The sequence below is a fragment of the Amblyraja radiata genome, chromosome 16, assembly GCF_010909765.2.
Source record: "Amblyraja radiata isolate CabotCenter1 chromosome 16, sAmbRad1.1.pri, whole genome shotgun sequence".
In the NCBI taxonomy this organism is placed as follows: domain Eukaryota; kingdom Metazoa; phylum Chordata; class Chondrichthyes; order Rajiformes; family Rajidae; genus Amblyraja; species Amblyraja radiata.
The window spans coordinates 6,807,874-6,833,471 of record NC_045971.1 but is presented as its reverse complement, the minus strand read 5'-3'; the positions used below and the strand labels follow the sequence as shown (position 1 = coordinate 6,833,471).

The window sequence follows — 25,598 nt, the reverse complement described above, 5'->3', positions numbered from 1 at the left end:
TCTTCGTCGGGGACTCTGACTGATAAGCAGTCTGTTGGTGGGGGCCGAGGCAGCCTGACCACATGGCATAGAACTTTGTGTATTTTCACCATTCCGTGTTATCAGATATTGTATTGGGACGGATAAGTGCTGACCTTAGAGTTTACATGTATTTTGGTTTCAGGTTTGGATCTCTTTGGGCAGGTTTTGGAATCTCCGGTTCGACGGCCCATGGTGTGGCTGGCTGGAGCATTGTTAAATTGTTTGTCGGTTTATCCATATCCCTGACTGGGTTGTTTATATCAGGTTGGAGTTTTGTGTTCCATGAATAATTAAAACTGTTTTTTGAACCTGAACCTGGTTTTTGACTTGTGTTACGTGGCTCTGAAGTACCTGCATTCGGGAGTCGTAACACACCCACACACACACATACATCCCCACCCCCACACATACATCCCACACACACACCCACCCACATACATCCCCACCCCCACACACACACCCACACATCCCCACCCCCACACATCCCCACCCCACACACACACACACACCCACACATCCCCACCCCCACCCATACATCCCCACACCCACATACATCCCCACACACACACATACATCCCCACCCCCACACACACACCCACCCAACCCCCACCCCCCACACACATACACCCCCCCCCCCACACATACACCCTCACCCACACCCCCCACCAACACCCCCCCCCCCCCCCCCCACCCACACTCTAAATCTGTCCTGTCTATGTACCTGTCCAAATGTTTTTTTTTAAGTTGCAGTAGTGCCTGCTGCAGTAACTACTTCCTCTGGCAGCTCGTTCCATACACCAGCCACCTTTTGTGTAAAAAAGATACCCCTCAGGTTCCCATTAAATCTTCCCCCCCCTCACCTTATGCCCTCTAGTTCTCGATTCCCCTACTCTGGGCAGAGATTCTGTGTGTTTACCCGATCTATTCCTCTCGGGATTCTGTATACAAGATCACCCCCTCATCCTCCTGCACTCCAGGAAATAAAATCCTAGCCTGCTCAGCTCCTCCCTGTAGCAACATCCTCGTAAATCATCTCTGCACCCTTTGCAGCTCAACATCTTTCCTACAATATGGTGACCAAAACTGAACACAATACTCCAAATGTGGCCACATCCATGTCTTATACAACTGTCCCAACTTCTATACTTATTACTCAAAACAAATAGCCCTCTTCCCTCATCACTATATCCACCTATCACTTGCCTGAGATTAGTCTGAAGGGTGCCGACCCGAAACATCGCCTATCAGTGTTCTCGAGATGTTGCCTGACCTGCTGTTACTCCAGCACTTTGTGTCCTGTAGTGCATTAACCAGCATCTGCAGTGCCTTGTTTCTACATTCCAGCATATTGTGCCTTATTTAATCACTTGTCAGGCGTTGTCCTGTCCTCATCTCTCCTTTCCAATCTTTCTCCCTTTCCCGTCCCCTACTCCATCAGTCTGAAGAATGTTGTACAGAGCCCTAGTGAGACCGCACCTGGAGTATTGTGTGCAGTTTTGGTCCCCTAATTTGAGGAAGGACATTCTTGCTATTGAGGGAGTGCAGCGTAGGTTTACAAGGTTAATTCCCGGGATGGCGGGGCTGTCATATGCTGAGAGAATGGAGCAGCTGGGCTTGTACACTCTGGAGTTTAGAAGGATGAGAGGATATCTCAGTGAAACATATAAGATTGTTAAGGGCTTGGACACACTCGAGGCAGGAAACATGTTCCCGATGTTGGGGGAATCCAGAACCAGGGGCCACAGTTTAAGAATAAGGAGTAAGCCATTTAGAACGGAGATGAGGAAACACTTTTTCTCACAGAGAGTGGTGAGTCTGTGGAATTCTCTGCCTCAGAGGGCGGTGGAGGCAGGTACTCTGGATGCTTTCAAGAGAGAGCTAGATAGGGCTCTTAAAAATAGCGGAATCAGGGGATATGGGGAGAAGGCTGGAGGAACGGGGGTACTGATTGGGGATGATGAGCCATGATCACATTGAATGGTGGTGCTGGTTCGAAGGGCCGAATGGCCTACTCCTGCACCTATTGTCTATTGGTCCCGACCAGAAACATCGCCTGTCCGTTCCCTCCACAGATGCTGCCTGACCCGCTGAGTTCCTCCAGCATTTAGTGTTTTGCTCGATCTACAGACACTGTGTCCGAGCTCTCTCCTCGATCACCGTTGGACCAGGCCTCACCACTGACCAGCCAGAGCCTCTGAGAGGGAGAATCCTTCTGCTCTGAAGACCAGCCGACCATCAGGAAGGGCTGAATACTTGCCTCCCGCCCACATGGACACACGGGCATAGGCCAGGGACTTCACAGAGACAGATTTAAACAGGATTAGAAAAATGGACTTTAATTAAAAGGTGCATTTTGGTGATTTCAACGCTCCACCGACACCTGATCATAATTAGGCACCAGTTCCCGAGACGAGACTAGACTAGACAGCCACAGTGAGAAAGGGACACAGACTCCAGCTCCCGCTGATGTTCCCGTATCTAAGCTGCCTGGGGAACACACAGGGTAGAGAGTTTGCCAAGGGGTATCCCAGGGCTAGTTGCAAGAAAGCGATGCATGGCTGGGCCAGCCTCACCAGCGGGGCTGGGCGGCACAGTGGTGCAGCAGGTAGAACCGCTGCCTCACAGCGCCAGTGACCCCAGTTTGATCCTGATCGCGGGTGCTGTCTATGTGGAGTTTACACGTTCTCCATGTGACCACGTGGGTTTGCTCCGGGCGCTCCGGTTTCCCCCGACATCCCAAAGACGTGCGGGTTAATTGGCCCTAGTGTGTAGGGAGTGGATGAGAATGTGGGATAGCATGGAGCGAGTGTGAACGGGTGATCGCTGGCTGACGTGGACTCGATGGGCCAAAGGGCCTGTTTCCACGCTGTATCTCTCTAAACTGCTTAGTCCATCAGGTTGCAAAAACACTCAAAGGAGAAGGTGGCTTATAAATTGTGGCGTTTATCTCGGATGGATTAACAGGAGACAAAATGTTTAGTCGACAGGTCACCAGATCTGACTGAAGAAATTCCTCCTCGTCTCCTATCAGCTGTGGCTCTGTGTTGCGAGACAGCTGAGTTCAATGCTACCGGTCTCGTAGCATTGAGACTATAGCTGGTTGGATGATCATCAGATGATTAATCCCCCCCCCCCCCCCTTCTCCCCCTCCCCCATCTGCTCTGCCTCAGACCGCAAGAAATCGCAGAGAGTTGTGGTTGTAGCCCAGTCCATCACACAGGCCAGATCCCCCCCCCCCCCCAAATCAACTCTACCTATACTTCACACTGTCTTGGGAAACAAAATCAAGGACCACTCACACCCTGGTCATTCTCTGTCTCCCCCCCCCCCTCCTGTCAAACAGAAGATACTAGAACTCGAAACCGCCCACCGCCAGATTCAGGGGCAGTTTCTTCCCCGCTGTTATCAGACTAAGGAGCGGTCCTTCTATTCGTTGCACTTTTTTTTTTTAATCATACTTTTTCTGTAAATGTAACTGTATTCTGCACTCTGGTACTTTTCCCTTTACACTGTTGTACTGTTGTACTGTGTGTGGCTCATTGGTACTCATTGTATGGGACAACTTGACTGGATAACTCCCTGTAGCTCGGCACTGATAATCCAATACCAATACAAACCAAAATAAAGATACTCCGTTGGCGGAGGCTTGGGGATCATGCGGAACTTGGGAGGGAATTAAAATGTTGGGAGAAAGTCGGCACACGTCCGGCTGGGTTGTGAGGAGAAGTGGAGATGTCTGGCAAAGTCCTGCGGCCACTGGACAGGCACACACGCCAGCCGAAGTTCAGACGTGACGGGCAGAGAGAGAGAGAGGGAGATTCCCGATTTATTTCAACAGCGACCACTTGATCTGCTCCTTGGCTGACTGGAGGACCTGGAACAGGAATTAAACGGCAGGCGGTCAGTGAATCCTCACAGCCTCCTTATGTTTTACCAAAAAATACATTCATTCGGTTATTAACAATAATAATATTTACAACTTCTAACTTTGTCGGTGGTGACTACTGCAAACCTTGTGGAGTGGAGGGTTGGGAGACCTGGTGGGTCAGGAAAGGAATAAAGATGCCTGAAATGTCACCCATTCCTTCTCTCCAGAGATACTGCCTGTTCCGCTAAGTTACTCCAGCATTTCATGTCTATCTTCAAGGTATTCCCACATCTTGGTTTCTTTGGCTGTGAGTTTTCTACCCAGAGCGGGTGAATCTAGAACCTCCTATTTTGGGTAGGTTTTCGCAGTGAAATACATGACAAAAAAATCCCAATACCAATAGATAATCAAGCAGCGATATGGAGCGGGGATAATTTCATCATTAGAAAAAAGAATGCACTGGCTCTTCAGTATTTCTGCAAGCAAAACACAAAGTACTGGAGGAACTCAGCGGGTCAGGCAGCATCTGTGGAGGGAATACACTTGGATTGTTCGGGTCGGGACCCGAAACGTCGCCTGTCCATTCCCTCCAGGGCCCCACAGCAGAAGCGTCCAGGTGGCGGGGCTGGAAACTGGGCGTATCCCAAGCTAATTCTACTACCACCATCATCGACTGCAACAAGTGATGGCTTCCACCGATTGTCGCCGGAAGTTTGCGTCCTTTTCAGGACGGACGATGACAGCGAGGTCAACATTTGTAACAAGATGGGCACGAAAAGAAGAAGATTCCCCCCACAGACCCGCTGAGTTCCTCCAGCACCTAGTGTTTTAGTCAGGATTCCAGCAACTGCAGTTCCTCGTGTCAGTATCGGTGCAGCGGTTCCACAGGGGGTCCCGCAGTGAGACCATGTCCAGGGGCAGGTTTGACCTCCCCATCTTTGAGGAGGTTTACATTGGAGGTGGTGCATTCCTTGACGTATGAAAGAGGGAGAGCTTTATACCTATTCAGCTACAGTTTAGTTTATTGTCACGTGTACCAAGGTACAGTGGGAAGCTCTTGTTCCGTGCTTTCCAGTCAGCAGAAAGACAATAAACGATTAGAATTGAGCCATTTACAGCTGTATTGCTGTAGGAGTAGAGATTTGAGAGTGTGAAGCGATTGTGATATGTGTTTGTAGATTTGCTTCTGTGGCTAGCAAGCAGGCTGGGCACCTTTGAAAAATGAGGGGTGATTTTATTGAAAGACACAGTGAATCAGAGGGGGTGCTGAGAGACTGCACAGGGTATCTGGAACAAGGAGGCAGGGTGGACCAAGGCCAGGAATGAAGAGAAATTAATATTTAAGCAGGCAGTGAATCTTTGTTTTTTTTTTCAAACTCTCTGCCACAGAAGGTAGTTCATTGGCTATATTTAAGTTAGATGTGGCCCTTGTGGCTAAAGGGATCAGGGGGTATGGAGAGAAGGCAGGTACAGGTATACTGAGTTGGATGATCAGCCATGATCATATTAAATGACGGTGCAGGCTCGAAGGGCCGAATGGCCTACTCCTGCACCTATTTTCTACGTATCTATGTTAACCCAGAAGGTGGAGACAGAAAAGCATTGCAACTACAAAAGGTAGACACAAAATGCTGGAGTAACTCAACGGGTCACGCAGCATCTCTGGAGAACGTGGATATGTGACGTTTTGGGTTAAGACCCTTCTTCTTCAGACTGATGGTGAAGTGGGTGAGAACAGGAGGCAGGAAAACTACAATTAAGGGGTGCAAATGGTGATTGGATCAGCCACATTCTTATTGAATGAAGGAGCAGACTCGATGGGCTGAATGGTCACCTCCTGCTCCCACTTCCACACTGCACCACAAATGCAGGCATGCACACCTCAGTATTAATGGAGCCAAGGTACTTGTATCCACTGCACTACCAGCCGCCGTCAGCAGGTGGTGGTGCTGCTCCATGTTCCAACTCTTATCACCCCAAGAGCATAGGTAGACAAAAGTGCTGGAGAAACTCAGCGGGTGCAGCAGCATCTATGGAGCGAAGGAAATAGGCAACGTTTTCGGGCCGAAACCCTTCCGGGTTTCGGCCCGAAACGTTGCCTATTTCCTTCAGGGTATCGGCCCGAAACGTTGCCTATTTCCTTCGCTCCATAGATGCTGCTGCACCCGCTGAGTTTCTCCAGCATTTTTGTCTACGTTCGATTTTCCAGCATCTGTAGTTCCTTCTTAAACCCCAAGAGCGTGGTCATAGAGAGAGAGAGAGAGAGAGAGAGAGAGAGAGGAACAGTGTATGTGGACCAGTTACCCAGGCATGGTGCTGCTCAGAGACCACCAGGATGTAGTGGGGGGGCTTTGGAAAGGGTGCAGAGGAGATGTACCACGACAAAGCCTGGATGTATTAGGGACAGGGACAGGTTGGACAGATTTGGATTGTCTTCTCTGGAACGCGGGAGATTGAGGGGAGGCATAGACGAGGTAGATGAGGAGGAAACCGGAGCAGGCGGGGAAAACCCACACGGTCACAGGGAGAACGTGCAAACTCCGTACAGGCAGAACCGGTAATCAGGATTGAACCTGGGTCTCGGGCACTGTGCGGCAGCAGCTCTACCCGCTGCACCACCGTGCCCCCCTTAGGTAGGTACAATGATGGCATTTAACAGACTCTTGGGCAGGTCATAGAGTCATAGAGTGATACAGTGTGGAAACAGGCCATTTGGCCCAACTTGCCCACACCAGCCAACATGTCCCAGCTACAATAGTTCCACCTGCCTGCGTTTGGTCCATATCCCTCCAAACCTGTCCTATCCGTGTACCTGTCTAACTGTTTCGTAAACAATGGGACAGTCCCAGCCTCAACTGCCTGCTCTGGCAGCTTGTTCCATACACCCACCACTCTTTGAGTGAAAAGGTCACCCCTCAGATTCCTATTGCCTTTTCCCCTTCACCTTGAACCTATGTCCTCTGGTCCTCGATTCTCCTACTCTGGGCAAGAGACTCTGTGCATCTACCCGATCTATTCCTCTCATGATTGTTACTACAAGGATTGTTTTCTCTGGAACGCTGGAGCTTGGGAGACCGGATAGAAAACATAGATAAGGTAGATGACGAGGAAACTGGAGCCCCCAAACAAAACCCACAATTACGAGTAAAACGTGCAAACTCCATACAGGCAGCACCCGTAGTCAGGATCGAACCCGAGTCTCTGATACTATGAGGCAGCAACTCTACCACTGCGCCACCGTGCCACCCTGAGGTGGGTACAATTATGGCATTTAACATTTAACAGACACCTGGGCAGGTACATGAATAGAGAGGGATAAGGACAGGTCAGGCAAGTGAGACTAGCTCAGTAGGGCAACCTGCACGGCATGGAAGAGGTGGGCCGAAGGGCCTGTCTCCATTCTGTGTAACTCTGTGACTAACTGAGATCGTGGGGGGTGGGGGGTAGGGGCGATTTCAAAAGCCTTACCTGAGCCATACTCTGTTCAGTTAAAGGTGTGTCATCAACCTGAAAGGACATTAAAATCTCCGTGAGACAATGAGCCAAACGCCCGACACGTCAACTCAGTAATCGATGATTTAGCATCTTGTGAAAATGGGTAGAAATCAGGGAAAAAAACGTTGCAGGATCAAGACACAGAAACAGCACCTTTCCAGAGTGTCGGATACGGCATGAAAACAGGCCCTTCGGCCCACCGAGTCCATGCTGGCCATCGATCACCCATTCACACTAGTTGTATGCTATCCCACTTTCATTGACGTTCCTGCACATTTATTCCTGACCTCTGGTGCGGCTTGTGAGGAGCGAGCTTCACCCAAAGAAACATATTCAAGGTACAAGGGTTTTATTTTAAGAAAGAACTGCAGATGCTGGAAAATCGAATGTAGACAGAAATGCTGGAGAAACTCAGCGGGTGAGGCAGCATCTATGGAGCGAAGGAATAGGTGACGTTTCGGGTCGAGACCCTTCTTCAGACTGATGAGGGGGTGGGCGGGAAGAAGAAAGGAAGAGGCGGAGACAGTGGGCTGTGGGAGAGCTGGGAAGGGGAGGGGAAGGAGGGAGAAAGCAAGGACTACCTGAAATTAGAGAAGTCAATGTTCATGTCGCTGGGGTGTAAACTACCCAAGCGAAATATGAGGGGCTGCTCCTCCAATTTGCGGTGGGCCTCACTCTGGCCATGGAGGAGGCCCAGGACAGAAAGGTCGGATACGGAATAGGAGGGGGAGTTGAAATGCTGAGCCACCGGGAGATAAGGTTGGTAAATACGAACTGTGCGGAGGTGTTGGGCAAAGCGATCGCCAAGCCTGCGCTTGGTCTCACCGATGTGGAGCAGCTGACACCTAGAGCAGCGGATGCAATAGATGAGGTTGGAGGAGGTGCAGGTGAACCTCTGCCTCACCTGGAAAGACTGCTCGGGTCCTTGGATGGAGTCGAGGGTTTATATTTTAAATCTGTTTAAAATACCGCAAGGAAACAGGCCCTTCACGTCCATGTCGATCATCCTTCACCCGTTCACACTAGTTCCATGTTATCACACTATCTCATTCCAGCTAGAAATTCCTCATCTCTTTTCTAAAGGTATGTCCTGTTATTCTGGCTTTGCGTCCTCATCTGAGAGACAGAGTCATTGATACAAGACCCAGATCGGGCCAATATTCAATTAATAACAGAGAATGTTAGAAACTCAGGAGGTAAGGCATGTTTTACCAAAGGGCCTGTTTTCATGCTGTATTTTTAAAGTAAAGAGGCTGCCTGACCCGCTGAGCATTTCCTGCAGTCTCGGTGTTTGTCTCAGCATTGCAGGGTCTGCAGGAGTAGGTCATTGACATACACCTGCAGTCTCTGTGTTTGTCTCGGCATTGCAGGGTCTGCAAGAGTGGGTCATTGACATATACCTGCAGAGTCTGTGTTTGTCTCGACATTGCAGGGTCTGCAGGAGTAGGTCATTGACATATACCTGCAGCGTCTATGTTTGTCTCAGCATTGCAGGGTCTGCAGGAGTAGGTAATTGACATATACCTGCAGTCTCAGTGTTTGTCTCGACATTGCAGGGTCTGCAGGAGTGGGTCGTTGACATATACCTGCAGTCTCGGTGTTTATCTCGGCATTGCAGGGTCTGCAGGTAAGGCAGCACCCGTGGAGATGGAAACAGTTAACGTTTCAGCTCCACAATCCAGTCTAAGATTGGACATGACTTATTAACTCCGACACCCCCTCCACAGCGGGTAGAGCTGCTGCCTCACAGTGTCAGTGTGGAGTTTGTACGTTCTCCCTGCGACTGGGTGGGTTTCCTTCAGGTGCTCCGGTTTCCTGAGGTCAATTGTAAAGTTGCCCCGACTCTGTAGGGAGTGGACGTGAAGTGTACGGGAAGGAACTGCAGATGCTGGTTTAAACCGAAGATAGACACAAAGTGCTGGAGTAACTCAGCGGGTCAGGCAGCAACTTTGGAGAGAAGGAACGGGTGACGTTTCTCTCCAGAGATGCTGCCTGTCCCACTGAGTTACTCCAGCGTTTTGTGTCTATCTTTGGGAGTGGATGTGATGATGAAAGTGGGAATAACTCATTACGACTATGAACGGGCGATCGATGATCAATGTCCATGCTGTGTCTGTCGATCAATACACTCTGCCCTGAATCTTGCTACACCTCCCTACACCTCTACAGCAGCCAATTCACAGACAGTCTGTGTGTCTATGGGATGTGTGGGAGCAACCCGCACAAGCACAGAGAGAACATATAAACCCACACACGGTCGCAGGAAGTACATGCAAACTCCGCACAGTCAGCACCAGAGGTCAGAAATGAATGTGTAGGGAACGTGTATGAAAGTGGAGTAACGTACAACTACTGATGGTCGGTGGGAACACGGCGAGCCGAAGGGCCTGTTTTGGTGCTGTATCTTTAAAGTAAAGAGGCTGCCTGACCCGCTGTGTGTTTCCTCTGTGTTTGTCTCTGCATTGCAGAGTCTGCAGGAGTAGGTCATTGACATACACCTGCAGAGTCTGTGTTTATCTCGGTATTGCAGGGTCTGCGGGATTGGGACACTGAGCATTTCCTGCAGTCTCTGTGTTTATCTCGGCATTGCCGGGTCTGCGGGAGTGGATCACTGAACTTTCTCTGCATTTGTCTCGGCATTGCAGGGTCTGCGGGAGTGGGTCGCTGACATATACCTGCAGTCTCGGTGTTTATCTCGGCTTTGCGGGGTCTGCAGGAGTGGGTCGCTGAGGGCAGGCAGAGAGGGGCCGAGCGGTCTCATGCAGGGGTCAGTGCTCCACGCCTGTACCTGCGCACTCCCCTTCCTCAGTTGAGAGGTCGACTGTCAGGGCTGCTGCCGCTTGTCAGATAGTCAAAGAGGACGAAGCCGTAAGCTGCTTCTGACACAGTCTGACACAGAGCAGAGAGAAGGAGAGAGGGGTGAGAGAGACACAGAGACACAGGTGCAGAAGAAAGAGTCTCTGCACATCAGCAGAGGGCACGAGGCGCTTGTCCACGGGGGAAACTTACCCGGAAGTTTACTTTCTGAATCACCTGGTGTGGATCACTTTCCAAAATCACCCTGAGAGAGAGAGAGAGGAGAGTTAGTGTCAAAACCACACACATTAACACAAAGGAACAGCAGCCTCACCATGGAATCATTCCCTTCCCTCACATCACTCCCCACTGACTGTACCCCCTCTCCCCAGCGCCCCGGGTCTGACTGTACCCCCTCTCCCCAGTGCCCCTGGTCTGACTGTACCCCCTCTCCCCAGTGCCCCGGGTCTGACTGTACCCCTGATTACATGAATCCAGCTCCCTCACACACTCACCTCTGCTATCTGTGAGGAATAATGTTCTTTCTCACACCCCAACACATTAGAAATGACTTTCTTTAACTATCTGCTTATCGCACCCTCACTGGTCCACGTTCAGGTCTGTTTACAAGCCACTGCTACATACATTGGGCACATAATGCAACCCGTGTCGGGGTGCCGCTGATGGGGTGCCCATGCCTGCAGTTTCCCCAACAACATGCATTTGCCTGAGAAAGTACGAGGCACGGTGGCGCAGCGGTGGAATTGCCACCTTACAGCGCTTGCAGCGCAGGTTCGATCCCGACTACGGGTGCTGTCCGTACGTTCTCCCCGTGGCCTGCGTGGGTTTTTTCCCCCGAGATCTTCGGTTTCCTCCCACACTCCAAAGACCTACAGGCTTGTATGTTAATTGGCTTGGTGTATGTGTCAACTGTCCCTATTGTGTATGGGATAGTGTTAGCGTGCGGGGATCGCTGGTCGGCGCGGACTCAGTGGGCCCAGGGGCCTGTTTCTGCGCTGTATCTCTAAACTAAACTTGTCCTCACCCTCCATCTACAATCTCATCCGTGATCAACAACAACCCGTCCATGTTATCCATCAGAGACTTCTTCTCCACATTCTTCCTGAAAAATGGATTACAAAGAAAACCATATTAGATTCAAAATGTTTAGACACAAGTGCAGAAGCCTTACTTTACCCAGTGGCCAATAACCCCCAACCCCCCCCCCCCCCACCCCACATCCCCACCCCAACCCCCACCCCACACTGCCAGAATCCACTGATAACACGTTGGATTCTGGCATTGTGGAATGAAAACAACACACAATGTGAAGTCATTAAGAAAGCTGAAACTAAATTAAACTCAGTGGGCCAGGCAGCATTTATGGAAGAAAATGTCGGAACCCTTCTTCAGACTGAAGGAAGAGAGGAGGTGGCTTCAGATAAGTGGTTCAGAAAAAATCAGAAGCAGAAGACTAGGGTGGCGCAGTGATGGAGTTGCTGCCTCACAGCACCAGAGACCCGGGTTCGATCCTGACTACGGGCGCTGTCTGTACGGAGTTTGTACGTTCTCCCTGTGACTGCGTGGGTTTTCTCCGGGTGCTCCAGTTTCCTCCCACACTCCAAAAACATGCAGGTTTGTAGATTAATTGGCTTCGGTAAAGATTATAAATTGTTCCTAGTGTGTGTAGGATAGTGCTCGTGTACGGAGATCGCTGGTTAGCACAGATTCAGTGGGCCGAAGAATGTCGGAAGGAACTACAGATGCCATAGATAGACACAAAATGCTGGAGTAACTCATTTTGGTCGCTTGTGATCACAAATTAGCACAAAGGGATCATCGGTAGGCCCATTTTTAACGCTGTGGTATTTTGTTATAATTTAATAACTTTCAAATGTGGGCACCCATGTCACTGGATGGTACCCCTGATTTAGGGAAACTCCCGTATAAAACCACGAGGGAATTAGACAGCCACAGTCTTTCCCCCAGTCTGGGAGAGTTTAAAACTAGAGGGCACAGGTTTCAGATGAGAGGGAAAACATTAAAAAAAATCTAACGGCAACTTTTCCCCCCGCACAGCGAGTGGTGCTTTCCTGGAACGAGCTGCCAGTGACGTGTGTGGCTACAATGATGCAATTTAAAAGACGGATGTATCCGTACATAGATAGGAATAGTTTGTGGGGATATTGCCTTGGGTAGGGTAAGTGGCAACTGGGTCAGCATGGGCGAGTCGGACTGAAGGGCCTGTTTTAGAAACATAGAAAATAGGTGCAGGAGTAGGCCATCTGGCCCTTCGAGCCAGCACCGCCATTCAATATGATCATGGCTGATCATCCAAAATCTCTACCCCGTTCCTGCTTTCTCCCCACATCCCTTGATTCCGTTAACCCTAAGAGCCACATCTAACTCCCTCTTGAAAACATCCAGTGAATTGGCCTCCACTGCCTCCTGTGGCAAAGAATTCCACAGATTCACAACTCTCTGGGTGAAAAGGTTTTTCTTAATCTCAGTCCTAAATGGCCTTGCCCTTATTCTTGAACTGCGACCCCTGGTTCTGGACTCCCCCAACATGGGGAACATGTTTTCATGCTGTATGGCTCAGTAACTCTATAAATAGACCTCGCTCCTTCTAAAAAAAGATTCAGTGACTTGGCCTCTACCTCTCCACGGGAGAGAATTCCATACATTCACCAAACTCAAAGGAAGGCATTTCTTCTCGGCTCGGTGCTAAATGTCTTACCCCTGTCCAAATCTGTGACCGGTTTACGGACTTCACAACCAGTGCAAACATTCCCCCTGCATCATTGATGAACCCCAGAATTTTAACAAGGTGTCCCAAAACAGTTGTGGCAAAACAGAGGGATCTAGGAGTGCAGGTACATGGTTCCTTGAAGGTGGCATCACAGGTAGATAGGGAGGTCAAGAAGGTTTTAGATATATTGGCCTTCACCATTGAGTATAGAGGTTGGGATGTCATGTTACAGTTGTACAAGATGTTGGCAAGGCCATATTTAAGAGTATTGTGCAGGAAGGAAGTGCAGATGCTGGTTTAAACCGAAGATAGACAAAAAAAGCTGGAGTAACTCAGTGGATCAGGTAGCATCTCTAGAGAAAAGGACATTTCGGGTCGAGACCCTTTTTAAGGGGTTGGACAGGCTAGATGCAGGAAGATTGATCCCGATGTTGGGGAAGTCCAGAACAAGGGGTCAAAGTTTGAGGATAGAGGGGAAATCCTTTAGGACCGAGATGAGAAAAACATTTTTCACACAGAGAGTGGTGAATCTCTGGAACTCTCTGCCACAGAAGGTAGTTGAGGGCAGTTCATTGGCTATATTTAAGAGGGAGTTAGATGTGGCCCTTGTGGCTAAAGGGATCAGGGGGTATGGAGAGAAGGCAGGTACAGGATACAGAGTATTGTTTTATCAGGAGAGTATTGTGTTCAGTTTTGGTCACCTTGTTTGCGAAACGATGTTGTCCAGCTGGAAAGGGTGTTGAAGGGGAAAGATTTACGAGGATGTTTCCAGGACTCGAGGACCTTAGCTACAGGGAGAGGTTGAACAGGATGGGGCTCTATACCTTGGAGCGCAGGAGGATGAAGGGTGATCTTCTAGATGTGTACAAGATCATGAGAAGAATAGAAAGGGTAAATGCATAGAGTCTCTTGCCCTGAGTAGGAGAGAATCAAGACATGAGGACATAGGTTTAAGATGAGGGGGGGGGGGAGGGGGAGGGGGGGGGGGGGGGAGATTTAATAGGAACCCGAGGGGCATCTTTTGTTTTTCACACAACTTTTATTTTACTGCAACCAATTAAATCCAACTGCTAATCCAATGGGATGTGGGAGTAAACTGGAACACCCTAATGGTCATGGGGAGAACATGCAAACTCCGCCCAGGCAGCACCCAAGGTCAGGATTGAACCCGGGTCTCTGGCGCTGCGAGGCAGGTATAGTCAAGGTGGGACGGGGGATGGGGGGACGGGGGGGGGGGACAGGGGGGGGGGGGGGGGCGGGATTGGGGGGTTGGTAGGGAGTGAGTTAGAACAGTTGCTGTGTATTAGAATCTATTTATTTGCAGTGTTGTTACGTTAATGTGCCTGTAAATCTGCAGCAAGGCAAGGCGTCATTGTTCCAACGTGCCCGGTGTATGCAACAACGACACATTCTAAACTCTAGAGGCACGGAGACACACGCAAGGAGACAGAGGGTCACACTCACCGTAACATCTGACTCACAGACTCAAACAGGCAGTTGAGAACGGACATGAGCATGAGCTGTAAACAGACACACTGTTTTAGTTCAGAGATATATCGTGGAAACAGGCCCTTCGGCTGCCAGAGGAGGCAGGGACTATCCCATCGTTTAAGAAACAGTTGGACAGGTACATGGATAGGACAGGTTTGGAGGGTTATGGACCAAGCGCAGGCAGGTGGGACTAGTGTAGCTGGGACATTGTTGGCCAGTGTGGGCGAGCTGGTTTCCACGCTGTATCACTCTATGACACACTAGGTCTCCCATCTATACACGGGTACCAGCAGTGGGCACAGGGGTGGGCAGCCAATCAATAGTGTTTTATTTGTCACTTATCCAACTGCATGGTGCAATTCTTTTTGCATATATTACACAGGGGGGTACTGTCATTATTCCGGTCAGTCCCGGCGCTCCGTACACCGGAGTTAGTTCCTGCCAACCGACATCCCTCTCCTCACTCACCGTCTGTGTGTTGTGGGGGGGGGGGGGGTTCTGGGGCAATGGGAAGGTGGGCCACCTCACACTACACAGCAGTGCAAGTCCAGTCAACAGCACCGACTATTTCAGCTCGTTTAGTTTAGAGATGCAGCTCGGAAACAGGCCCTTAGACCCACCGAGTCCGCGCCGACCAGCGGTCCCCGCACATTAACACTCTCCCACCCACACTAGAGAGACAATTTACATTTACACCAAGCCAATTAACTTACAAACCTGCATGCCTTTGGAGTGTGGGAGGAAACCGAAGATCCTGGAGAAAACCCGTGTGGACACGTGGAGAACATGCAAACTCCGTACAGACAGCACCCGTAGTCGGGCTTGAACCGGGGTCTCTGGCGCCGTAAGGCAGCAACTCTACCGCTGCGCCACCGTGCCACCGATATTTGAAAGGAAGGCTGGTCTCCGAGTTAAAATGAATGTAGGAACCCCTGGGTCTTTAATCTTTGCACCAACTGGGAAAAGCAAACTGGCAGAAGAATTTCAGACGGGGAATTAATGCACAAATTCATCAATCCCAGGGTGGGGAAAATCAAATACGAGAAGGGATAGCGTTAACGTAAGAGGAGCAAAGTTTAACGGAGATGTATAGGGGAGGTTTAAAAATAAACATAGGTGGGTGCCTGGAACGTGCTGCCTGGGCTGGTGGTGAAGGCAAATGCCATAGTGTCATTTCAGGTACGTTTGGACAGGCACTTGAACACGCAGGGAATGGAGGGAGTGTGGCTCACGTGCAGGCAGACAAGAGATGAACATGAAAGTGCTGGAATAACTCAGCATCTCTGGAGAGAAGGAATGGGTATCGTTTGGACGTCGGAAGACCTTTCCTTCTTCACAAGGGTCTCGACCCGAAAAGTCACCCATCCCTTCTCGCCAGAGACGCAGCCTGTCCCGCTGAGTTACTCCAGCGCTTTGTGTCCCTGCGGTTTAAACCAGCATCTGCAGTTCCTTCCTACAGACAAGAGTTGGTCTTGGCCTCATGCTTGGCACAGAAACCGTGGGCCGAAGGGCCTGTTTCTGTGCTAGGAATTCATCTGAGGTTTGTTTTTAAGGAGAACAACACACCAATAACTATTTTAAGTTCAGCGTTGTATAATGAGACATCTAATTAGTACTTGAAAGGTAAAAAGATCTTCGAGGAAAGAATGATGATATAATTAATTTTAAATTAAATGTCACGGTTTAACTGGAGAGCGAAAAGGCATGAATTTAAACAAAATAAATTATGGACGGATGAGAGGGTAATTTAAGGTTGTAGATCGGGGAAACTAGATTAAAAAATGTGCTGACAAATGATTGCAAACATTTAAAGAAGCAATCCATATTTCTCAACAACCATTGAGCAGAGGACATGAAAACCTGACTGGGAAAAAGAAGTGAGATAGAGTGGCACAGTGCTGCGGGTTCAATCCTGACCTCGGTTGTGCTGCCTGTGTGGAGTTTGCATGTTCTCCCCGTAACTGTGTGGTGCTCCGGTTTCCTCCCACATCTCAAAGACGTGCGGGTTTGTAGATTAATTGTTCCTCTGTAAATTGGCCCCTGGTGTGCGGGAAGTAGATCTTAAAAAAGGGTAACATAGGGCTGGCGTGAATGGGTGATCGATGATCGGTTCAGATAAGGACCGCATTAGAATCGAGAGGAGCCTCGGTACCTGTACTGACAAAGAGCAAAACAACTCTGGAATATGGAATGAACAAGAGAATGTATTAACAATTAATCAGGAGAGCCGAAATGGGGGAGAGGGCTTAATGCAAATAGAGTCATAGAGTGATACAGTGTGGAAACAGGTCAACTGGCCAACATGTCCCAGCTAGACCAGTCCCACCTGCCTGCACATGGTCCATATCCCTCCAAACTTGTCCTATCCATGTACCTGTCTTAACTGTTTCTTAAACATTGGGATAGTCCCAGCCTCAACTACCTCCTCCGGCAGCTCGTTCCATACACCCACCACCCTTTGAGTGAAAAAGCTACCTCTCAGATCCCTATTAATTCTTTCCCCTTCACCTGAAACCTATGTCCTCTGGTCCTCGATTCCCCTGCTCTGGGCAAGAGACTGTGCGTCTACCCGATCTATTCCTCTCACGACTCGTCTTCCTGCGTTCCAAGGAATAGAGTCCCAGCCTACTCAACCTCTGCCTGTAGCTCAGACCCATCAAGCCCTGGCAACATCCATGTAAATCTTCCCAAATATAGGTTCACTAAATGTGGGAGAGGGATTGTAGACGTTTCTTACCCCATTTTCAAGCAGTATTTGAAATAGAATCACGCGTCAAATGAGGAACTTAGAACTAATATTAGTTTTTTTTAAAGTGAAAACAGAGATAATGATACCACATGTTAACTCTATCTCTCTCGACTTGAAATTTCAAAGAGATTTTGAATGCGATTTGTGAATATATTGGCGCTGATATTCTGGAATGGTCTAGATTTTTAGAATGGGCCCCTTGGTAACCAGAAAGAAGTAAAATCTAGAACAGAGATGGAGGTTGGTGTAGATATCACAGCACAATTAGATGGGGTCCATGTGGTTGGTTAATACAAAATAAATCCTATAAGATTTGTCAAGGATGGATCTAGGAGAGATATTGGAGAACTTTAATAGTGATAGTGTGCAGTAGGATAGTGTTAGTGTGCGGGGATTGCTGGTCGGCGAGGACTCGTGGCCAAAGGGCCTGTTTCCATGATGAATTAATCTATAACTCTATGTCGGGTGATGTATAACACTGATTTATGCTGCGGTTTAATTGGGTAACGAAGATTTTCACTGTATCTCGGTACACGTGACGTTAATTAAACACACGCCTGTACGTTTGCACGATTACACGCAGAACTAGTCTTGTTTTCAAGCGAAAATTAAATTTAGCTCTTTGGGCTAAAGGAATCAGGGCATATGGGGAAAAAGCAGGAACGGGGTACTGATTTTGGATGATCAGCCATGAGCATATTGAATGGAGATGCTGGCTCAAAGGGCCGAATGGCCTACTCCTGCACCTATTTTTCTATGTTTCTATGTCTGTGTTTCACAGGGCATTTGATGTGGTGCTGGACTGGAAGTGAGTTAGTACTGACTGGGACACAAGGAACTGCAGATGTTGGAAGCTTGAGCAAGATACAAGGTTCTGCAGGAACTCAGTAAGCCCTGGGATGGCAGGACTTTCATATGAAGATAGACTGGATAGACTCGGCTTGTACAAGCTAGAATTGAGGGGGGATCTTATAGGGGGGGATTGAGGGGGGATCTCATAGAAACTTACAAAATTCTTAAGGGGTTGGACAGGCTAGATGCAGGAAGATTATTCCCGATGTTGGGGGAAGTCCAGAACTAGGGGTCACAGTTTAAGGATAAGAGGAAAGTCTTTTAGGACCGAGATGAGAAAATAATTTTTACACAGAGAGTGGTGAATCTGTGGAATTCTCTGCCACAGAAGGTAGTTGAGGCCACAGTTCATTTGGCTATATTTAAGAGGGAGTTAGATGTGGCCCTTGTGGCTAAAGGGATCAGGGGGTATGGAGAGAAGGCAGGGATGGGATACTGAGTTGGATGATCAGCCATGATCATATCGAATGGCGGTGCAGGCTCGAAGGGCCGAATGGTCTACTCCTGCACCTATTTTCTATGTTTCTAAGTCAGGCAGCATTTGTGGAGGGAATGGACAGACAGAGTTAGTGTCAGACTTGTGTGTCCCTCTACAGATGCTGCCTGGCCCACTGAGTTCCTCCAGCATCTGCAGTATCATGCGCCTACTTATATTTGTTGTGTCGGGGACATGATCTTAATGGCCCTCCATGACTTTCTAAACTGTGCTTTCTCAATGCTGCTCTGCATCACAATGTCTAACCACATCACCATTACCATGGCGACGTCGCCACTGTTACTAAGGAGATGATGCTTTCTGTAAACGGAATAAACATTATTTCCCTGATCGTCGTTCATAAGGGGGGGGTCGGTGGGAAGTAGCCCATCTCCGAAGACCCTACCATTGTTGCCCAAGTTGAGTTTAGTTTATTGTCACGTGTACCGAGGTACAGTGAAAAGCTTTCGTTGCCTGCTAACCAGTCAGCGGAAAGACAATACATGATTCTGATTACAATCGAGCTGATCACAGTGTACAGATACATGATAAGGGAATAACATTTAGTGCAAGGTAAAGCCAGCAAAGTCCGATCGAGGATAGTCCGAGGGTCACCAATGAGGTGGATAATAGTTCAGGACTGCTCTCTCTAGTTGGTGGAAGGATGGTTCAGTTGCCTGATCGCAGGTGGGAAGAAACTGTCCCTGAATCTGGAGGTGTGCAATGGGCTGTGTGTGCAAGATGTGTTCACTGGAAGAATGCAGAGATGGCAGAGAATAGAGAGAGCAAGGCGAAGGCGAGGGTGGGACAGAAAACAAAGTGTAAGACTGGATGCTGCAACTAAACCGTGCATGGGGACATGAGACATGAGCCTGAGCAGATAACCTAATTAACAGAGAAGCATCATATGGGCCAAAACAGTGCAAAAAGCTGGTTTAATATGGGCCTTTGTGATTTATAATGAAATCTATGTCTTCTCTCTGCCTCAGAGGGCGGTGGAGGCAGGTTCTCTGGATACTTTCAAGAGAGAGCTGGATAGGGCTCTTAAAAATAGCGGAGTCAGGGGATATGGGGAGGGCAGGAACGGGGGTACTGATTGGGGATGATCAGCCATGATCACATTGAATGGCGGTGCTGGCTCGAAGGGCCGAATGGCCTACTCCTGCACCTATTGTCTATTGTCTCTCTCTCTCTCAATCTTCTTTGGAAAATTTAGGTTCGAATCGAGGGAAGCCCACCCAGTGTGGAGAGCCATCAAGGGAGTGCAAGGCAAGGGTTAGAGGTCACACTTCTATACTTTAAGCCGGGAACACACACTGGCACAAACGGTCCCCAATATACGTCTACTGTTTTGGGAGTTGTCTTCTGGCAGCTTCCTGTGGCGTTTCACATACGGCTACTTGAAAACACTCTGCGTTTACCTCATTCTCATGTGGACTCCCTACAATGTAGAAGTACAGGTCGACACAATTCTTGTAGATGACAGTCAGTCCCTCCAGGAACGCGATCTCACCTGTTTTTAGTCAAAGGAAAAGGAGCGTTAGAATTCTGATGGAATGAACCCCACCCCCCCCCCCCCTCCCTCCCCTGCCCCTCTGATCAGAACTGCCCCAAACCTCCACTGAATCCAAAACTCTTCATCTCCTCACTCAATAACAATCCAAAGATGCTTTGCTTGTTCCCTTCCAAGTTGCATGCCATTCTGATGTGCGAATATGCCTTTACTTATTCTATATCTCTCTATTTCACCTTCAACACCTTGTGTTTGCCTTTCCCCGAAGAAGGGTCTCGACCCAGAACCTTTTCTCCAGAGATGCTGTCTGATCCGCTGAGTTACTCCAGCTTTTTGTGTCTATCTTCCATTCTGTATTCACAGTTGCTCTGTCTGAATCCTGGAATGCAACAGTGGCTGCCTCACCTCGGGTGCTGTCAGTGCGACTTGCAGCTTCTCCCTGTGTCAGCGTGGGCTTTCTCCGGGTGGTCACGTTTCCTCCCCCATCCCAAATATTAATCAGCCTCTGCAACTCTAAACTAAACTTCTGCTGTCTGTGTAGAGTTTGTACGTTTTCCCGATGACCGCGTGGGTTTTCTCTGGGTGCTCTGGCTTCCTCCCACATCCCAATATAATGGGCGGCGCGACCGACGTTGCAGCGGCCTCTGCAGTCCGTCTGTCTTTTTTTATTTGTTTCGTCCTGTTGAGTGTAGTTTGTGGTGGGTTTTTTAAAAATTGTTTTTGACTGTGTATATGTGGGGGGCGGGGGGCGGAAACTTTTGAATCTCTTCCCTGTGCGGGGACCCGACTTTTTCCCTATCGGGTCTCCGTTGTCGTTGGGGCCTAGCACCGTGGAGCGGCCTCCAGCCGAACGACCTGGGGGCTCCAGTCGTGGAGCCTGCGGACTCACCATCGTGGGGCTGGCCGGCTCCGGAGCGCCGAGCGCTGTGGTGGTGCGCGGCTGCGACCCGACTTCGGAGCTTCGGTTGCTCCAGCCGCAGGCCCGGTGGACGGTGACATCGGGAGCTCGCGGGTCCCTGGTGGGAGACCGCTTTTCGGAGCTCCCGCAACGGCACCTTCTCCCGCCCGAGTTGCGGGGTTGAAAACAACCCGGAGCGGGGCCTTACATCGCCCGGCGCGGCTTAAACGGCCGCGGGACTTGCCATCGCCCGCCGGGGGCTCCAACGTCAAGACCCAGAGTGCGGCCTTGCATCGCCCGGCGCGGCCTTAATGGCCGGGGGACTTACCATCGCCCGCCGGGGGCTTTGACTTTGACATCGGGAGAAGGAAGAATGGAGAGCAGGGGAGAGACAAGACTTTGCCTTCCATCACAGTGAGTAGGAGATTCACTGTGATGGATGTTTGTGTAAATTGTGTAGGTGTGTGTCTTGGTTCTTTTCTTGTTTTATGACCGCAGAAACCAAATTTCGTTTGAACTTCATTTGAGGTTCAAATGACAATAAACGGTATTGTATTGCATTATATTGTAATGACGTGCAAGTTTGCAGATTAATTGGCTTCTGTATATTGTCCCTGGAGTGTAGGATAGAGCTGGTGTACGGGTAATCACTGGTCGGTTCGGACTGGGTGAGCCGAAGGGCCTGGTTCCATGCTGTATCTCTAAACAACGCGAGCACCTTCACCAGAAGGACTGCAGCGGTACTAGTCCGCGGTTCACGAGCATCTTCTCAAAGGCAAAGCGGGATTGGCAATCAATGCTGCCTTGTCAGTAATGCCCAGATCTTAAAAACAAAAGACTGAAAATGCAGACACAAGCAGCTGCAGATGCTGGGATCTGCAGTAAAAGACCATAAGACATTAATTAGGCCATTTGGCACTCCGCCATTCAGTCATGGCAGATCCATTCTACCCTCTGGACCCCAAAACACAAAGTTCTGCAGAGACTCAGCGGGTCAGGCAGCATCCGTGGAGGGAAATGGACAGGCAATAAGTTCTAGGAGCAGAATCTTGAGTACAAGACCATAAGATATGAATTGGGCCATTTGGCCCATCAAGTCTACTCCATCATTCAATCATGGCTGATCTATCTTTGTCTCTTCACTCCATTCTCCTGCCTTCCCCCCCTGGCATCTCGACCACTGGCAACGTTTCGGGTCGGGACCTTTCTTCAGAAATCCCCTTCCAGTGCAAGGTGAGACTGCACATCTTTTAAGGAAGGAGATGGGGAGAAATTCCGTCAGTCAGAGGGTGGTGAAACTGTGGAATTCTTTGCCACAGAAGGCTGTGGAGGCCAAGTCAATGGATATTTTTAAGGCAGATATAGATTTTTGATTAGTGCGGGTGTCAGACTGATTCCTGGGATGTCAGGGCTATCATATGAAGAAAGACTGGATAGACTCGGCTTGTACTCGCTAGAATTTAGAAGATTGAGGGGGGATCTTATAGAAACTTACAAAATTCTTAAGGGGTTGGACAGGCTAGATACAGGAAGATTGTTCCCGATGTTGGGGAAGTCCAGAACAAGGGGTCACAGTTTAAGGATAAGGGGGAAATCTTTTAGGACCGAGATGCGAAAAACATTTTTCACACAGAGAGTGGTGAATCTGTGGAATTCTCTGCCACAGAAGGTAGTTGAGGCCACAGTTCATTGGCTATATTTAAGAGGGAGTTAGATGTGGCCCTTGTGGCTAAAGGGACCAGGGGGTATGGAGAGAAGGCAGGTACAGGATACTGAGTTGGATGATCAGCCATGATCATATTGAATGGCGGTGCAGGCTCGAAGGGCCGAATGGCCTACTCCTGCACCTATTTTCTATGTTTCTATGTCAGGGGTTATGGGGAGAAGGCAGGAGAATGGGGTTGGGAGGGAGAGATAGATCGGCCATGATTGAATGACGGAGTAGACTTGATGGGCCGAATGGCCCGATTCTGCTCCTGTCACTTATGACCTTATGGTCACCCGGTGGAGCCCACTGCCCGGCAGTTTGTACGGTTCGTCCGCGCTTTGACAATGGCAGAGGAAGGCTGTCACACTCACTGTCGTTCTTGTGAGTCTTGCTGAAAATATTCTTTTCGAAATTCTTTTGTTCCTTTGTGGAGGGGTAGGTCCCATCGTAATACTGGTGAGAGGGAGAGAGAGAGAGAAAGGGGAGAGAGGGAGCAGGAAGTGAGATAAGTGGATTGCCACATGACATTACTGAAAAATGAAATGTTTAAGAAAGAACTGCAGGGGGTGGAAAAATCGATGGTAGTAGACAAAAATGCTGGAGAAACTTAGCGGGTGAGGCAGCATCTATGGAGCGAAGGAATAGGTGATGTTTCGGGTCGAGGTCTCGACCCGAAACGTCACCTATTCCTTCGCTCCATAGATGCTGCCTCAATCGACAGTAGACAATAGGTGCAGGAGTAGGCCATTTGGCCCTTTGAGCCAGCACCGCCATTCAATGTAATCATGGCTGATCATCCCCAATCAGTACCCCAATTCCTGCCTTCTCCCATATCCCCCAAATCTGCTATCTTTAAGAGCCCTATCTAGCTCTCCTCTTGAAAGCATCCAGAGAACCTGCCTCCACCGCCTCCATGAGGCAAGAGAATTCCACAGACTCGCCACTCTCTGTAGAAAAGGTGTTTCCTTCGTCTCCTGTTCTAAATGGCTTCCCCTTATTCTTAAACTTTGCCCCTGGTTCTGGACTCCCCCAAAATCGGGAACAAGTTCCTGCCTCTAGCGTGCCTGACCCGCTGAGTTTCCTCCAGCATTTTTGCCTACCACCTGAAAAGAAAATATGCGAATCTTCCAATGGGCTACCTTGGCGAGAGGCGTTCTCCATCGTTGTCCAAGATGATGAGAGCCTTGACAGTGAGAGGACGGTTCCCTAAATGCACAACACAAAGGGCAAACACAAACAATGGGTATCTTCTACCATTGAGAAGTCCTCCCCACCTGATGTCATAAGTAATTAGGAGTAGAATATGCCATTCGGCCCATCAGTCTACTCAACATTCAATCAAGGCTATCTGATCTCTGTCCCTCCTAACCCCATTCTCCAGCAAGTACAGGCCCAGCGCCGACGAACGCTCATCATAGGTTAAAGGGCCTGTCCCACTGTACGAGGTAATTCAAGAGCTCTGACGAGTTTCCCGATTCGAACTCGGAGAATTACGATAATAGCCACTCGTAGGTACTCAGGGCTCTCGTGGACATTTTTCAACATGTTGAAAAAACTTCACGAGCTTACCGCGTTTCCCCGAGTACCTGCCGTTAGCGTTACGAGCCGCTAAGAGACGTCCCGAGCTCCGACGTAGCCGCTACGTGCATTCTACGTACTTTTGAGTTTGATTTTTTTTTTAAACTCGGGAGAGCTCTTGGGTAAACTCGTATAGTGGGACAGGCCCTTAACATGTTCACGTTTAGTTCAGTTTATTGTCACGTGTACCGAGGTGCAGTGGCAATGTAGCGTGCTAGCCAGTCAGCGGAAAGACAATGCATGATTGCAGTCGAGCCGGTGCAGCGAGTGTAATGCATGATTGCAGTAGCACCTCACAGTGCCGTCGGCAGGGGGCACCATCTTGGATCATGATGATGGTGCTTTTGCCAAGAACCATGTTGGCTTCCTGCAGGGAATGCAGCAATGGGGAGGAAAATGCAAGAGGCGGGCGTGGCTCCCTCAGTCAACATGTCGGTTACAGGTACGAGCCCTATTCCAGAAACCAAGACCGCACGCCCAATCAGCAACCGCGGTACAAAAAGCAAAGTGCAGGTAGCAATTCCCCCCCCCCCCCTCCCATCTTTGAATCCCCCCATTTTCCATTTATCACCCACCCATCCCAATTCCCCTTCAACCCATATCCTTCCCTCCGGTTTTACTTCACATCTTCTTTCCTTATCCGACACCCCTTTGTCTCTTTTTCACCTCTAACTGTTATCACTTACTCCACCCATCTGCCCGTCACCCCATGGAATGATTCCATTGGAGGGAGTGTCTCGGAGCAGAGGGCACAGCGTCAGAATAAAAGGACGGACCTTCAGAAAGAGGAGGAGTCATTTCTTTACTCAAGAGAATGGTGAATCTTTGCAATTCATTGGCACAAATGGCTGTGGAGGCCAGGTCATTTAAGGTGGAGGTTGACAGATTCTTGATTAGTGCGGGTGTCAGGGGGTTATGGGGAGAAGGCAGGAGAATGGGGTTGAGAGGGAAAGATAGATCAGCCGTGATTGAATGGCGGAGTAGACTCGATGGGTCGAATGGCCTACTTCTCCTCCTATGACTTATGAACTTATACGAGGAACATGTTTTCATCCAGAGAATGGTTGGAATTTGATGGCACTGTTTCAGTGAGGGATGGAGGCAGGTATTCCCACGACGTTCCACTATATGGACAAGAACTGGAATTGCAGTGGCCCAGGGAGCTGCGGTCAAGGCATTGGAAAATGATAATAGTATAGATGGGTCTGCAAACACTGGCAAAGGGCTTGCCAACACTGGAATCTTAGGTGAAACACCAAGTGCTGGAGGAACTCAGCAAGTCAGGCAGTATCTGTGGAGGGATTGGACAGGTGACGTTTTGGGTCGGGGCCCTTCTTCAGACGGATGGTGCACTTGCCCCACCATTTCCCCTCACCCATTAACCACCCCCCCCCCCCCCCCC

At 49.4% G+C, this 25,598-nt stretch overlaps 1 protein-coding gene across 2 annotated transcripts in view; it reads right to left on the bottom strand.

The window, feature by feature from the left end:
- Nucleotides 1-3,827: 3,827 nt before the first annotated feature.
- The window catches only part of copz2 (COPI coat complex subunit zeta 2), a 26,506-nt gene continuing 4,735 nt past the window's right edge, over nucleotides 3,828-25,598 (bottom strand). The window contains exons 2-10 of one of the 2 annotated variants that reach the window (XR_004414305.1): nucleotides 23,758-23,823; nucleotides 22,990-23,071; nucleotides 19,921-20,012; nucleotides 14,397-14,452; nucleotides 11,226-11,303; nucleotides 10,394-10,445; nucleotides 10,173-10,273; nucleotides 7,358-7,396; nucleotides 3,828-3,895 (exon numbers count right to left, since the gene is read on the bottom strand). Coding sequence is in view for 1 of the 2 variants with exons in the window: in XM_033034978.1 (XP_032890869.1) it covers nucleotides 3,848-3,895; nucleotides 7,358-7,396; nucleotides 10,394-10,445; nucleotides 11,226-11,303; nucleotides 14,397-14,452; nucleotides 19,921-20,012; nucleotides 22,990-23,071; nucleotides 23,758-23,823 (513 nt within the window). In the remaining variant the exon portion in view is untranslated. The remainder of the gene's footprint in view (nucleotides 3,896-7,357; nucleotides 7,397-10,172; nucleotides 10,274-10,393; nucleotides 10,446-11,225; nucleotides 11,304-14,396; nucleotides 14,453-19,920; nucleotides 20,013-22,989; nucleotides 23,072-23,757; nucleotides 23,824-25,598) is intronic. The other variant, XM_033034978.1, reaches the window with a different exon arrangement.